The 16,492-nt window shown below is 44.3% G+C and overlaps 1 protein-coding gene across 16 annotated transcripts in view; it reads left to right on the top strand.

The window, feature by feature from the left end:
- KIAA1217 (KIAA1217 ortholog) overlaps positions 1-16,492 on the top strand; it is a 289,219-nt gene that overhangs the window by 187,970 nt on the left and 84,757 nt on the right. For all 16 annotated transcript variants that reach the window (XM_059183912.1, XM_059183911.1, XM_059183910.1 and 13 more), the window contains 2 exons: positions 8,963-9,161; positions 13,208-13,301. In XM_059183912.1, the coding sequence (XP_059039895.1) occupies positions 8,963-9,161; positions 13,208-13,301 (293 nt within the window). The remainder of the gene's footprint in view (positions 1-8,962; positions 9,162-13,207; positions 13,302-16,492) is intronic.

The following is a 16,492-nucleotide window of genomic DNA, read 5'->3' as shown; positions in this document are numbered from 1 at the left end:
AAGATTAAATGATTGACTCTGCTGACATTGCTGCAAGTTCTTTCGTGACTTTGCATTATAGCTTCTTCATAGACGCGTGTCTAACCATCCGTGGAAAAAGACAGCAATATCCCCTGGGAATGAATATGGCCCCAGTACTAGGAATCAGCATCAGACACATTTATGACTTGAACACAGTGTGATTCCAGAAGTCATCAGCAGATGCTTCAAGGCATTTTATTTTTAGAGAAATGCCTTGGGATGCTCACTTCAATGGTATTATCATTGAGTCCCAGCTGTATCATTTTATTGGGAACAAAACAAAATGGAGGGGTTAAGCCCTGATGGTGCCATTACTAAGACTCTGTATGGAGAATGAGTGCCTCCGAGCAGAACTCTGTCCAGTGATGGCTGTCTGTCAGGCTGTTGAGGGGGCAAGACTCTATCGTATTCAATTTGCAACAAACGCGTTGCTCTAACATGTTCTTCCATGATGCTAAAAACAAGTGGACCCACAATTATGAGTCTTTGGAGCACATTCTAAACCAGAATTTGGCATAAAACTTCTATTTATTTGCTTGGAAATTTTCAGCCTTTCAACAGGTTTCTCCATTAGGGACTCTGAGAGGGTCTCCATAGTTCCTCGGGTATAACTATTAGAAGATAAGTTAGCTAAAGACTCAACAAAGTCTCACATTGCCTTTAACTATCAGGTATTTGGATGGAATGAAAGATTTGATGGATACAGTCATTTTCAGAACGCGACGCAAAGACTTGGTGTTTACTCAAAACGAAGAGACTGAAATCGGAGAGTGGTCAACTTATTCCAAAACGAAAGAGCATCCAGACTTGCTCTGAAGAATAAATTTTCTATCATCTCGTCTGTCCTCACAAGGCAACTATCTCCATCCTGCTTTGTCACCTCCTTGAAAAGCTACTCCGTAGGAAGTGACCTCGCAGCATGGGTCTTCTCCGGGACGGAAAAAGTTACTGACCTCTGGGGGTGTGCTGGAACTGTTCAAGGAACACACGCAGACTGGTCTGGAAATCGCTGCTGTGTCTGAAACAGAATGTCAGCTGGTGTGAGATGTGAATTGCTAACTTCTAAAGAACAGTGTCCTTTATGGAACTGCTGGTGGGGTGGTTAGAACACAGAGGGTGACCACAGGGTTAGCGTTGTACCTCCCATTCCTGGTATAGGACCTGGCACACCATAGAGGCTTATGTGGTGAATGAATGAAGGCACCCCGACAGGTCCCCCTCAATTCATTTTGTCTTAAATCCAAAGACTCTTGAATTCAGCCTTTTAAGGGTACACGAATGTGCTACCCATCCTGGAATCTTTCGTTTATATTCAATACTGATGTCTTTCCCATTTCAGAAGCCAATTTACTTACATTCTGCCGGCTCCCCCTGGAAGTTTCTGTAGGAGCAGCCTCCCATGGCCCATTTCTTTGGGCCCCAAAATACTAGTCAGTTTACTGAGTAGAATCCCTAATGGGCCAGTCTTTTTAGAACCATGGGGTTATCTTTTCAAGTGATCAAATCAAAGCATACTTATTTTAGAAAGTGTAGAACAGAAGGTACAGAAAATCGTAGTGAGCATTACCAGCCATGAGCTTACCACCCAGAAACCATCAGTCTTGTCATTTCGGTGTGTGGTCATCAAATAGGTAGATTTACCATGAGCCTGATGCAAGCAAGGTTCAGCCCCTGTAAGTAAACAATTAACTTTCAAACTGAGTTTTAGGTTTCTAACTTGTGTTGTTGTTCTTAAAGAGGGGCCTCAAAACTCTATAAGCTTCAGACCATACAAAACCTGGATCCGTCGCTGCCGTCAAGGGGATTCATGGACTTTTGCAAATCGAGTTCCTTTCTGTTTTGTAGTGTGTTTTATCATTAAACAAAATATAAAGGTTTTCTCGTATTCTTCTAGATTTCCTTTTTTTTTTAAGGTTTTATTTATTTATTTGACACAGAGAGAGAGAGAGATCACAAGTAGGCGGGGGAAGGGGGAGCAGTCTCCCCGCTGAACAGAGAGCCCAATGTGGGGCTCGATCCCAGGACCCTGAGATCATGACCGGAGCCGAAGACAGAGGCTTAACCCACTGAGCCACCCAGGCGCCCCTAGAATTCCTTTTAATAACAGGGTCGTGTTCAATGAATAGATTTCTTAAGTGAATTAATTTATTACTTAAAAATCCTACTATTGGGATTTCCCTATACTGCTCTTACAGATGATGCCTTATCAAGCACCCCCATTACTGTATCTTTGTGCACAAATATGTAGAAATGGAATTACTGGTTCAAAGCATATATATAATTTGGGCAGCTTTTGACATATATTAATAATGAACCCTTTAGAGATGTGGTGTCATTTGATTTTCCCAACTGTGGTATGTGAGAAAATTCATTTTCCCGATCCTTGTCAGCATTGTTTATTGTATTATAAAAACCTCTGCCAGTTTTATAAGCAGAAAAAGCTATCTTGATATTTTAATATTTATGTTTTTCTTATTGAGTTGAAGAGTGAGTTTCCTACTAGAAGATACTATAAGAGCTCTTAATATTTTTAAGGTGTTAGCCATTTGCAGTAGTTGTAATGCAAATATTGATCTGCATAATCTTAAATTGGATTTGGGGAAACTGAGGAATTTAGGTCATTTGGAATTGTCACCATCATCTGCCTGTGGAAAATGCCATTTAGGGGAGATTGTAGAAGGCATGCCAGAAGGCAAGCATACTTGTTTTTTGTTTTTTGTTTTTCTTTTCAGCGTAACAATATTCATTATTTTTGCACCACACCCAGTGCTCCATGCAATCCGTGCCCTCTATAATACCCACCACCTGGTTCCCCCAACCCCCCACCCCCCACCCCTTCAAAACCCTCAGATTGTTTTTCAGAGTCCATAGTCTCTCATGGTTCACCTCCCCCTCCAATTTACCCCAACTCCCTTCTCCTCTCTAACACCCCTTGTCCTCCATGCTATTTGTTATGCTCAACAAATAAGTGAAACCATATGATAATTGACTCTCTCTGCTTGATTTATTTCACTCAGCATAATCTCTTCCAATCCCGTCCATATCACTACAAAAGTTGAGTATTCATCCTTTCTGATGGAGACATAATACTCCATAGTGTATATGGACCACATCTTCCTTATCCATTCGTCCGTTGAAGGACATCTTGGTTCTTTCCACAGTTTGGCGACTGTGACCGTTGCTGCTATAAACATTGGGGTACAGATGGCCCTTCTTTTCACTACATCTGTATCTTCGGGGTAAATATCCAGTAGTGCAATTGCAGGGTCATAGGGAAGCTCTCTATTTTTAATTTCTTGAGGAATCTCCACACTGTTTTCCAAAATGGCTGCACCAAGGCAAGCATACTTGTTAAGTTGGCCACATCACATGGAGAATTGAATTCTTTTCAGCTAAAAGATATGTGAGCATCTACTTTGTGCCTAACATTCTACTATACTCCCATCTAATGAATACAGCTAATCATACTGTGGAATTAAAAACTATGCTTACAGTTTCAGTAGAACACAATGTGAGCACTTATGTTAGAAAAATTCATTCCTCAATTCTTAGTGGCAAAGTGATAGAGGAGTGGTGGGGGAAAATCGCCCAGAGAAGGTCCTGTGCATGCCAAGGAAACTGGCAGGGAGATCACCGAAGGCAATGACATGGCGTGCAGCAAAAATGTGCCTGACAAGTTCACAGGACAACAGGATTTCTGGAACTCTAGTGCCATGGGAATATGGCACAGTTTGGGATCATAAGGCAGGAATAGGAGATAGGTCCGTATTAGTCCATCCAGGCTGCTATAACAAATTACCACAGACTATCTTTTTTTTTTAAGATTTATTTATTTACTTATTTTTGGAAGAGAGAGTGAGAGCTCCCATGCCCCAGTGCATGTGGGTGGGGGGAGGGGCAGAGGGAGAGAGAAGCCAACTCCCCACTGAACTTGAGGAGCCCAACCTGGGGCTGGATCTCAGGAACCTGAGACGGTGACCTGAGCCAAAATCAAGAGCCAGACACTTAACTGACTGAGCCACCCAGGCGCCCCACCCTAGACTGAGTATCTTAAAACCATTTGTTTCTCACCGTTGGAAAGGCTGGAAAGGTCAAGACCGCAGCACCAGCAAATCCGGCGTCTGGGGAGGGCCTCCTTCATGGTCTACAGGGGACAGTCTCCACTTTGTATCCCCACACAGTGAGAGCAGAGAGAGAAAACCAGCTCATTTCTTTGAAGGGCACTAATCCCATCAGGGTGCTCCGTCTTCCTGACTGAATTAGCTCCCAGAGGCCCCACTCCCAAAACCATCGGGGGATTAAGATTTCCACAGAAGAAGGCAGGGTGGGGGCTGGGACAGACACACAGACATTCAGTCCAAGCCAGGTGACCGTGTGAAAATCCTTGCGTACCAGTCAAGGTAACTGAGAGGATGTCCCACATTCCGGAACTGATTCTGAGGATGTGTTGCACAAACGTGACCTGCCAAGTGTACTTTTTTTGGTAAAAAATGACTGAGAGTTCTTGGTGAAAAATCCACATTGTCTCTGCAGGGCCATTGAGGTGGAAGAATTCTTGAATATTCTGGCTTCTCAGAGAGGCTCCAGGTATCCCAAGGTTCATATGAACGCTTTCTTGCTTCTGGAGCTCTGTACCTCCCCCTCTCCCCCCTGCCCCCCTCAGCATGCGGATTGTTTCTAACCATGTGTCCAACATTGAAGCTGACTTAAAGACAAGAATCTTTTCTCCGAGCTGACCCCCTGTCACGCTCAGCGTCTTCAAGCAGAGGGTCAGGCAAAAAGTGTGAGGGCAGCTAAGAGGGTCCAGAAAGGGAGGTCGAAGGAGATGGGTATCACTCAGGGTGGGATTTCAGAGGCCACAGGCTTCGAGGAAGACACCCTCAGGTCTGTGGATGGACAGAAATGGGATATATGAGCGCGTTAACCATTTAGTAGCTTTTACTTTAGGCAAATGACTTGAACCTTCTGAGCTTTGTTTTCCCCTCTCTGTGAAATGGGGCCATAATACCGACCCGAGGAGAGATGCTGTGCTGATTAAGTGAAGCCTGTGCGTCCCGTTTCTGACGCATAGCAGACGTCCTATAAATGCGTTTCCCACTCCTCTTCCCTTCTTCATAAAAAGGGAGTTTTTGATCCAAAGGCCTTCAGACTTCCCCTGTATTCTGGAGGAAGCCGCCACCCTTTGAGCTAGGACAGGATGCCAGAGCGTACTGAATCTGATCACGGTGCCAGTAAACCGCCATCATACATTAAGAGATTTCCTTCTGAGTTCAAGCATTTCTGAATACCTCTCCTGAATTGAGAGAGCAGACTGAATCAAGTACAAAAAGACTGTTCTCCTCTGTTTGTAAAGGCATCTTTCCCATCTTCTCCGGATTTTCACGATCTATAACTGGACTTGTGTACCCAGCTGGCGGCAGCACCAGCCAGACCCTGAGGTAACCGTAATTTGGGCCCTTTTTTTTTTTTTTTTTCACTCAGAGCCTACAAATTCTATTTCAAGCACACACATGTACAGAATGCAGATGTAGGAATGAAAACCAGGCCCTTCGGGTAAATGAGGCTGTGCTGTTTGACTGTACTGAGGCTGTAAGTGGCCCATTGGCAGGGGACCTCGCCCAAGCATGGTTGGGGCCCAGACCTCAAGAGTGGTTTTGGCCTTTAGCTGTGGCATCATGGATCATGTGGGACAGTCACCACATCTCCTGTTTGGGGTGAAGAATTGCAAGATCTGTGATCAGACAGACTTGAGAGGATTTTTTGGGATTCTGTGGAATGTGGAACAGCATGGATATCTTGAAAAAGTAGTTCCCTAAAGAAGCTGAGTATCAAAATTTCCTCTGCTTATGATTAGTGCAAAAGGACTACTCCAGTCAAGGAAACAGCCACTTCAGAAAATACTTCTAATGTGTATTCAGATTGGGAACAGGTCACGAGGCTGTTTCATGTAGCAAAAACTCTTGTAGTTTGGGTAGACCCCCAAATGAACACTCCTTTTGGCCGACTGGTAAATCATTCATTCCACAAACATTTATTGAGAACCTGCTGTGTAACAGGTAGTATCTGTGGGTACTAAGGGTACTGAGGTGAACAACAACAACAAAAACATTAAAAAAAAAAAATCCTTGACCTCGTGAAGCTTATAGTCTAGAGGAAGGAGGTGATGATAAATGATAGAAAAGAGTTAAAATAGGAATTATAGCATATGGGAAAAATGCTGAGGAATAGAAATGCAACGAGAGTGGGGAGTATGAAGGATTTGGAAGAATGGGTGCTGAAATTTTGACAGAGGTGGTGAGGGAAGGCCTCACTGAGAAGCAGACTTTTCAGAAATATCTGAACGATGACCTGGATGGATAGAGATCTCGATCAAAAATATTGCCCTCTGGATGTTCGGAGCTATTTCTCTGTTAGTCTTCTGGTTTCTGGGTTGCTGTTGAGAAAACTCATGCCTTTCTGACTGTTGCTCCTTTGTTTGTGACTTTTCTCTCCAACGCTCTGGGAGCTTGTAGGACTTCCTGTTCTCCCCTCTGCCATCTGGAATGTCTCAGTGACCACCCTGATTGTGTCGTGTATTTCAGAACCTTTCTCAGTCTCCGATATCAGACTCTTCAGTGTGGGGGGAAATTTTTTTAATGCTTTTTGTAAGTCTTCTGTTTTTCCTGATCTCTTTGACCCAGATTCCCATTAGTAATACTTGGGATGCTCGGACATCATTTTCTGTTTTTCTTATTATTTTTCCCTCTCTCCTGTCCCTTCATCTTTTTGCTCCACTTTCTGAGATTTCATCGACTTTTCTTCCTCCCTGAATTTTTTTTTTTTTAATTAAGTAAACTCCACACCCAACCCCAAGATCAAGTCACATATTCTACCAATGGAGCCAGCCAGGCATCCCTCTTCCTTCCTGAAGTTTTAATTCCTGCTCTCATTATTCCCAGAGTTCACTTTTGCTCTCCAAATGTTCCCCTTTTCTTGGACTCTCTCCTCATTTCTGAGTTTCTGTTTTCTGTTTATTTGGTGTCTCGTGTTAGTGGCTTGTATGAAGCGTCTGTTAATTCTGGGTAGCCTGCAAATGTGTGAGTGAGACGTGGTCATCCTGACTGGAAGCTTTCATATATGGGTTGGGCCAGTTCATAATGAGGATCAAACAGAATGTGAGCATCACCCTCAAAAATCTATTGATCTTTTCTCACAGGCCAGTCAGCTTTCCTAGAGGGGTTCCTCCAGTTTCTTGACTGAAGGTCACCCCTTTGCAAACTTTCTGTGAGAAGGCACCTCACCTACCCTCCCCACGCCTAGTGAGCCAGAATCCAGTCTGTTTGGTTCTACCTCTTTGGTCTTCTGTGGATGTGGGATGTCAGTTGGCTGAGTGGGACAGAAAGCAAGCTTCGGCGAAGTTTGCAGCACCATTAGAAAGAAAAGAAAATTCAGTCAGGCCTAATGCTTTCCACTCAGTCTGCCTTCCTCCTCTCAGAGGGATCTGGTCCCTTGCTTCTGGAGCTTCCCTAGCCCTACGTGTTTTATCTGGAGTTCTCCCCTTGAAGACTCAGGTGTCGGCCTTTTCTTGTCTGGTACTCTTTCCTCTCTGATTCCCTTAATTCTTTGATCTATGCTTTTTTAATCTTCATTGTCACTTTAATGGAATTTCAGGAGGAGATAGAGACAAATTTATTACATAAATTGCCTTACTGTAACCAGAAGTCATATTCTGTGCTTTTTCTGAGTCTCCTGCCAAAGCTTACTCTAGTGATAGTAGTCTGTCCTCAGTAGATCCTCACAAGAAGTGGAGTCAGATTAAATGTCAGAATCTTTGATACCCTGTTTCAGTAACGCATTTTTGAATAACAATTCACTACGTAAACATAGTGAATTAAATCAACAGTTACTTACTTGCTTTATTCTGTAATTTGGGCAGGGCTTGGGAGGAGGCATCCCATTTAGGTTCCATGTGTTGGCAGCTGCAGCAGGTCACCTGGAGCTGGGGGTTCTCCTCCCAAGGTGGGTCACCCCCACGACTGGCCAGTGGTGTATAGAATGGATGCTTAGTGGGGGCCTTCAGTCAGGGCTTTTGTTATTCTTCATGTGGCCTCCCCCCGTGGCTCAGTTGGACTCACAGAAGCTTGGTTCTTTGAGGGAGCATCCAAGATCACACATCAAGAGGACAAGGTCTCTTATGCAAGCACTCACCAAGCCTCCATTTTGCATCTTACTTGCTAAGGTCTCATTGGTCAGAACAAGTCACATGGCCACGCCCAGAGTCCGCATGGGAAGGAACTACACTCCCCAGGAGGATGGGTACTGGGAGGTGTGGTTCATTGGAAGCCATATACCCCCAGGAACTCTAAGATTCTATGATCCTATGCTTCTGTTTTTCTTTATGTAACTGACTTGTTCATTTTCTTTCTGAAACACTAGGATGCCAGATTCTTTTCCTTTGATAGCTGCAATTTGTATAAACATTCAATAAACATGTATTAGAGTCACAGAAACATTGTAGCTTTTCCGCTTCAAATGAATGGACTAGAAAGACTTAAGCTATATTACAGCCTATCCATCGCTATAATGATTGTGTTGTTAGTTAATGAAAAACCCAGTCAAAATCGCCAGATGGGGTCAAATTCTTAAATATACCTTTCAAGGGAATAAAGTATTGTCCTTTGCTTTAGGCTACCAGAGGTTAGCTTCTTGTCCTTTTGGTTTTAAAATAGTTGGAAATTTAGCCTCTTTAACACCTGCCTGGATTCCAGAGAATAAAAGTGAGCGTTCATGTGATAACCAGAAGTGCGTTCCTTGGGACTTCCAAACAAACATCTCTTGTTACATGCTTTCCAAGCTTGTCCTGATCATTGGTGCCTGGGGTAAGACAGAAAAGGGTAAGCTTTTGCTGCGCACAGCGTGAGTCTTGATCTGGGGCTGATAACTGTGTTCATTTTGCATGCAGGGGTTCTCTATCTCCAGTACGGAGATGAAACCAAGCAGCTCAGGATGCCGAATGAAATCACAAGCGCAGACACAATCCGTGCTCTCTTCGTAAGTGCCTTTCCACAGCAGCTCACCATGAAAATGCTAGAATCGCCCAGTGTCGCCATTTACATCAAAGATGAAAGCAGAAATGTCTATTATGAACTAAATGATGTAAGGTAGGTAGTTACATTTTGTGTGTGTAAGGGGGGGGTGGGTCCCACCATACTCCATTTAGCATTGCTACAGTGTATACTGGTCCTGATTGGGTAGGCTTATCTCAACCAGGTACGAATTCACCATCTGTTTTTCTATAATCCATTTATAAAGTTTACTTGGTTTACAAAGATGAGGACAGATTCTCCCACATAGATCTTTGCCTATGACCTCTGAGAAGAATATAAGAAGTAACCAATCCACTGTTTAAGAGCTGGGGGAGCTGAGGCCCAGAAGGTAGTGGGGAGACTTGATCGACCTCATTAGGACATGCTTGTGACTGGAACTTTCCCAGCTCCTTCTCAAGTGCTTTTTCCCTCACAGAGACTGTGAACATGTTGGGTAGTGATTCCACTGGGCCATTATTTACACCAACAGGTTAGAGTAGAAGCAGGGAACCCTGTGCTGTTGTCCATAAAGAAAGAGACTGAGAAGCATTCTCCGTCTCCATGGTTTTCTTAAGTAGCTGCCCTCACCAAAAAAATCTCACTTTCCGGGTGGGCTTTCTCCGGGTCCCCTAGGAGAATGTACCCTCAAATGAGGCTAAGAGGACTCATGCTACGGCAGAGGGCACAGAAGTAAAAGCATCTGGGTTCACCATGATGGTGGTGTGCCTAGAGCAGAAGGGACCCATCCGATCTCTCCCAGCCAAACAGCCCGACACACCAGACTTGAATTAGCACAAACAAGAAGGAGTCGTCTAGTATAGCTCCTGGACATTTTAGAACTTAAAAAGTTACTGAGTGACTGATTGAGCCCTTTCATTTTATGGGACCAGAAACTCAGATGCATAAAAGTTAAGGGACTTACTCAAGATCACACAGCCAGCCCCTTCATTTCCAGGTGCAGCCCCAGACCTGACTGTCCACATCCTTGGTGAAGAGTTGTTTTGTTTTTTTTTTTAATTCCCTCAGAATGTTCCCTGCCCAACTGATCGAGTCCACGACTTGGATTTGGGTCCCTTCCCCATGGGGAGAGCAGGATGCCCTGTTTCTTCATTATGGCATTAATAGAAAGCACTTTTTTTTCTTTAAGATTTTATTTATTTATTTGGCAGAGAGAGAGATCACAAGTAGGCAGAGAGGCAGGCAGAGAGAGAGAGAGGAGGAAGCAGGTTCCCTGCTGAGCAGAGAGCCCGATGCGGGGCTCGATCCCAGGACCCTGAGATCATGACCTGAGCCAAAGGCAGCAGCTTAACCCACTGAGCCAGCCAGGTGACCCCCGTAACCACTTTTTAACAGTGTGCCTCTAGTGCATAACACATGTGAATTGATAAATACCTAACAGTGATCACAAATGACATTTTGGCGTGTGCCAAGGTGTACGAGTAATTTAGGGCTTTGGCATAGGCCCTAAGGTATAGGGGCTACATCTGTTGTAGCACCTTGCTACCTTGAAAAGGCATGTTTAAATATTCATGGGATCGGAAAATTCATGTCTGTTTTTTGAAATAAATTATTAATCAGCCTGTCACTTAAAAAAAAAAATTTGAATTTACAGAGCACAAACTTAAACACAGAGTCATCACGTTGTATCTAAAGAGTATATTTGTGGTTATACAGTCCCAGATAGTGTTTTCACACAGGCATCTTGTTTTACGGCTATTTTCTTGACTTCCCATGTTTTGTAGTTAGAGGACCGGAGAGAAATGGTCATAATGAATCTGTATGAAACGACATCGAGCCATTTTTGGTTTTGGAGCTCAAGCCTGATGAGGTGATTAGGAACAATCAGATCCTACTGTCTTGCGGCCCATGCAAGCATTTTTTTTTTTTTTTCACACAAGCGTTTTTAAATTTGCAAAAAGTTATGATTTTCCAGAGCCTTTCCCAAACCTCAAAGCATTACTGCTAGGGCTACTTTTATTCATTCTTCCGGAGTGTCTCAAGGAAGTTACGAAAAGAGAATTGGGAGGGAGGACAAAGGGGAAAATTTGGTCCCCCTCAACTTTCAAACCGAGATGATCCTCCGTGATGCGAAGCCTGTTGATAAAACAGATGAAAATGGTGCTTGAGAGAAGACAAGATCCTTTCTTTCAACAATAATAGTTTTCAGTTAATAGGTTAACATTTGTGAAAGTCGTTTTTTAAAACCTAATTTTAAAATGTTTAGTGGGAAAGTCGTTGATTTATAGGATTGTCTGTAATTTTCCTTTTCAGTATTTTGATTTACTGATAAAAATGGATCTAAAAATATTTAAGTGGTTAAGGTGTTTTTATTTGATAGTGGATATAATGTTCATGCTAGGTGATCCTGTGTATGTCTTTTTCCAAAGAATTCTTCTCTCTCTCTGCATAAAATGCCTCAATTGTATTTTGATTGGTATAATAAATTCTACCAACAACATTATATAGATTCTCTCTGTCCCCTCCAAAAATCTACCATGTAGACTGTCACTGAAGACAATGGCTTTAATCTTCTGAGCCCAGGACAAATTTCCTTTTATATCCAGTGTTTTTGAAATGAGTGTGTATTGGTTAAACATTTAACTATTTCGTTACTGGGTTGGGTTCTTCATATTTTCCTTAGGGAAATGCTATGGAGTGTTCAGGTTGAAATTCCGTGTTGTAAATGTTGCCATGGTGAATGCAATCTGGGCCTTTACTGTTGGTTCATCTCGGATGAGCATGTTTCTAAATTAATCATAAACCAACCTCATGTATTTTAAATACCTTTAGAATCCCACTACGTTTTTTTCATGGCTCCAGGAAGGTTTTCAGTTTCTTCCTATTGTCACTCGTGACTCCCCACTCCACCCCCAAAGCCATAGCGGGGATTCACTGAGGGAACCCCCCACACACACATCCTCACCTTCTGTGAGCTCTTGCCTTCATAATAACCTCGCCCCTTTGAGATAACAAGGTTCTGTATGCTCCCCTTTACGCCGCCTCGTAACGAGCTCCTTGAAGTCTGGAACAGCCCTGCAAGCTTGGGCTAGTCATTGCTTCAAAGCAATTACTGACAGATATTTAAAGGAAGAAAGCAAGACCAGTCCAAGAATCTTCCACTCCATTTAAAACAAAACATAACCCAGTAATCCCAGAGATTGCGATCAACCCCCAGAACGTGCGGCTGCTGCACCTGGAGGAAAGGAATGCATCTTTCTGCACACGCGTTCCTGAGCTCAGCGCGCCGGGCTCAGGAGGACGCAGTGTAGACGGGGCTAAATGTGCCTTGGGTGGCCCTTCTGCTGGCGAAAGCTGAATGTGGAGGGAGAAGGACTTCGTAGACATTTCTATGCTCTTAAATAATTTTAAGGTAGGCTCCGAGCAAGATGTGGGACTTCTGTCCTTGGCTGCGGCGTGACTGACTTCCGGGCTCTAAGTGCTGGGCTCCGGAGGAGAAAGAGACAAGCAGAAGACTCGATCTGCTGCTCTTCCTTCCAAAGACTCTGCCCGTCCTCTCAGTCCTCTTGTACGTAGACGAGTTATTTTTAATAGCCACTGTGGAAGGAAAAAAAGGCATTGTAAAGATACTGGTTTTGATCTTAGTGGCACTTTTTTTTTTTTTCCTGGACTGCAAATAACATTTTCTGTTCCTTGCGGAAAGTGTTTGAAGGAAAAACCATTTTCCTTTGTGTGCGTTCGCGAGATAAGCAGAAAACCAGGCGTTTGGGCAAAGTAAACGATTAAATATTTAAATATTAACCAAATCTCTTTGAACGTAGTGTGAGTATTGGAGCTTTATTGTCCCTGAAAGTGTTAGCTTTCCTTGCTCCAATCTTGAAAGAAAGTCCACGCTAACTGATACTTGTGGGTGGAGAACCGCAGGGAGAGACGAATACTTTCCTGGGGAACAAAAACGGGAAAGAGAAGCTGGAGTCCCTTTTCTCCTTTTGCTTATTGATTTTAGCCTATTGTATGGTGAAGGAACTTTTTGTCCGGTTGACTGTAGACAGCCTTTGGATTGCCTGTTCGTGTCTTCTGCCTGATTCTGCAGGGCAGGCAAAAGAAATGGCCAAAGTGAGGCTCCTTTCATCTGCCGTAGTCATTGATGTTTTTGATTCCAGGAACATTCAGGACAGATCGCTCCTCAAAGTGTACAACAAGGACCCCGCACATGCATTCAACCACATACCGAAAACTGTGAATGGAGACATGAGGGTAAGTGTTCCCGTTCTAGTTTTAATTTTATTCGATAGGTCAGGCCATCCCTTTCTCTGGTATGGTCTCCTGATGAAGCCACACCCCACTACCGGGTTTCAAGGCTTCTCAACTCTCATCTTGTCTGATGACTCATGATTTGTGCCTTGGTAAAGAATTCAATTTTGCGGACATCTGGGGCAGGGGGACTGAAATAGGGCCTGGCACATCCTCATTTATCTCTGAGCATGGACTTGAGTTGTGTCCTCCCTCCAAGGGGATCCTAAAAGTCTTTGCCTAAAAGCATCTTTGGTCCGTACACATTAACTTGCTTAGAGGATCTCTTGTTATTTTTTCTCTAATTAAAACTAACTTATAAACAACACCACCAGCAAACCCATGTCCAGTTCCATGTAGAATCTCTTAATAGCCTTATATCAGTTATTCCAAGCAAGCCTTAGTATTCTAATTAAATTATTCACCTTCTGATTCATGACTGTTTGCAGCTGTATTGTATTAAATATCATCAAACCTTCTCTGAATCCCATCGAAGGCATAGTCCAAAAAACTGCATGATGTGGGAGCTGACACTCTCTAGATATAGATGATCTCCGAAGATTATATCCAGACATTGAAAGCACCCAGGGGTGTTTTGAAGAGAAGAGAACAGGGAAACAGAAAAGACAGATTTTAAAAATCATATTAAGGCAGGTTCGCTAAAAAAGGGACTGAGTTTCTAACAATAGTGCTGTGTTCCCCTCCAGCTGTACCTCCTCCCCACCACACACACAAATTTAGAATATGCTGCACCATTTTATACCATCCTTTCTGAGGACTAGCACCCCGCTGGGTGCTGGAGTTTAACGAAGAAAGTAAATGAATAGGTCTTCTTGCCAAAGAATCCCTGACATTGCCTATCCTAGCATTGTGGTTGCAATCCCGAGGTGGGCTCATCTCTGCATCCTGGATAGAATGTATCAGTTTGTTATTGCTGCTGTAACAAGTTAATACACGTTTCCTGGCTTAAAATGGCACAGATTTACTATCGTTCAGTTCTGGTGGTCAGAAGTCCCACATGGTCTCAATGGGCTGTCTGCTCAAGGGGTCAGTGGCAGGACATCCGCTTTCCTTTCTGGAAACTCTAGAGAGAATGTTCTGGAGATCACGCATGTTCCTCAGCTTGTGGACGCTTCTTTCCATCTTCAGACTCAGCCAAATAGCATGTCTCGGATCCAGCCTCCATCACCACATGTCTGACCTTCCCTCTTCCACATTTAAGGACATTTGTGGTTACACTGGGCCCACCCTGTGCCCCAGAATAATCTCTTTATCTTAAGGTCAACTGATTAGCACCCTTAACCCCCCTTTCTTGTGTAGTCAGAGGTTTTGCGGATTAGGAAGCAGACATCTTTGGGGGACCATTGTTCCGTGTACCCCACATGGTATGTGAATTTAGGATCAAGAAGCCAGGAGGTCCGATAGAAAGTGCTGGAAGAATTTCTAGGGAATTCTGGTCTGGAACATGAGTGATGACATTGTGGGATCGGAGCCCATATTTTGGAAGGAAAGGGCCCCTTATATCCTCAACTGCTGATTCGTGTGTGTGTGTGTGTGTATGAAATGATGTGCGATTTGAAGTGAGGTCTGTGTTGCTACTTCAGAAAATCTAGGATTCTGAGGCTTATTTTTAGCTAGTTACACTTTAAATGTAAACCAGCGCCACGTGAAGACTGAGTCATGCTGATCGTGATACACGGACTGAGTGTTACAGGACCCTTGCTTTGTGTTATTTCATTATTCCTTCTCAGTGACATTCTTAAGAGTCTTTGTTGCCCCTGGATATCTTTAATTTTTTTGAAATGTCTAGCCTTCCAACTGGAGTTTCATGGCACTCAGAGATCTGTTTCTGCTACGTAGAGCCCACACGGGGGCCCCAGAATCGCCTCTGGAAATCTTGTTTAGGGCTGGGGAGGACACCTGTTTTAACTCTCAAGCAGATGTGGCACCTACATAAGGACCAGCAGTGAGCACGTAGTGACTCAAATATCAACCATATGGGCAAAACCTATTAGAATTCAGGATGTGTGCTGTGGGTTTCTAGTTGTTCTGCTTTTACTTTTAGACCAGACCCTAGTGATCATTCTGTGTTACCCACAGCCTACTTCAGGCAGCATTTTTTCGTGTGAGGAAATCGACTGTTGTCCCCAGATGACAAGACAAGAAATGTTCACCATCCAACTCCCAGACATGCTTGTAGGTTTCCAACAAGACTACTTAGACATGAGAACTAGAACCTGGTTTTAAAAATCAACGAGGTTGTGATCACGCCTGCCGTTTGTAACTTGGCACCTGGTCACAGATTCCAGAAGCTTCAGACATGGAATTCCTTCCGCTTCACCTTTTGGCTGTGGAGGTTGGAATTCTCTGACCATGAGTATAGCTGCTTTGCCATTAAAGGAAAGGAGGCTTGGCTGAGCCCGGCCTGGAGCCCAGCTGCACCCCCCCCCCCCCCCCACTTATGGTGAAGAACAGAGAGAGAACAGAGCAAGGATCAATGGCTGTAGACTAAACCAAGCCGCATGGTGGGTTTAGGGCACTCACTCCTTCCGTATGGTTGCAATGTGCGCGTGGCCGTGAAGGAATTTGATGATAACTGCTCGCATGAGTCAGGGACGCAGCCCCGCGCCTGATGTCATTCGCCTTCCACCGCCGGCTTCCAGACGCCGCCTGGGACAGCCCGCCCCGCGGCCCACTCGTTCCCCGCAAACACGCCGAGCAGGGAAGACGTTGGTTGTTGGATTGAGCAGAGGCGCAAAAACCGCAACCGCAGAAGTGCGGTGGCCTCCGAGACCGTCCTTAACAGTGCATTTAAGATCTTAGCCTGTGAAACCAAAGACCGCGGGAGACTCGAAATCTACCCGGGTCAGTTCGCCAGAGCAGTTTAATGAGGACGATGACAACGGCGGTGGTGTCCCCCAGGAAGCCTGCTAGACTGAAGTACTGACTTTGAGCTTGGGGGCCCCAGAACATGGACAGAATACGGGCCTGGTGGGGAGAGCCTGCGTCTAGCTTCTCATTTAGCGTCTGGCTGAGCACTGGGGAGGTTCGTGTGTGCACGGAGACTTGTGGTTCTCTGCTGGAACGGAGCACACCCGGCTCCTGATTTTTCGCACATGGGTGCAAATCACCCCGATCCAATTTAAATCACGTGG

Source organism: Mustela lutreola, chromosome 8, assembly GCF_030435805.1.
Source record: "Mustela lutreola isolate mMusLut2 chromosome 8, mMusLut2.pri, whole genome shotgun sequence".
Lineage (NCBI taxonomy): Eukaryota > Metazoa > Chordata > Mammalia > Carnivora > Mustelidae > Mustela > Mustela lutreola.
This window is presented reverse-complemented; position numbering and strand designations above follow the sequence as displayed.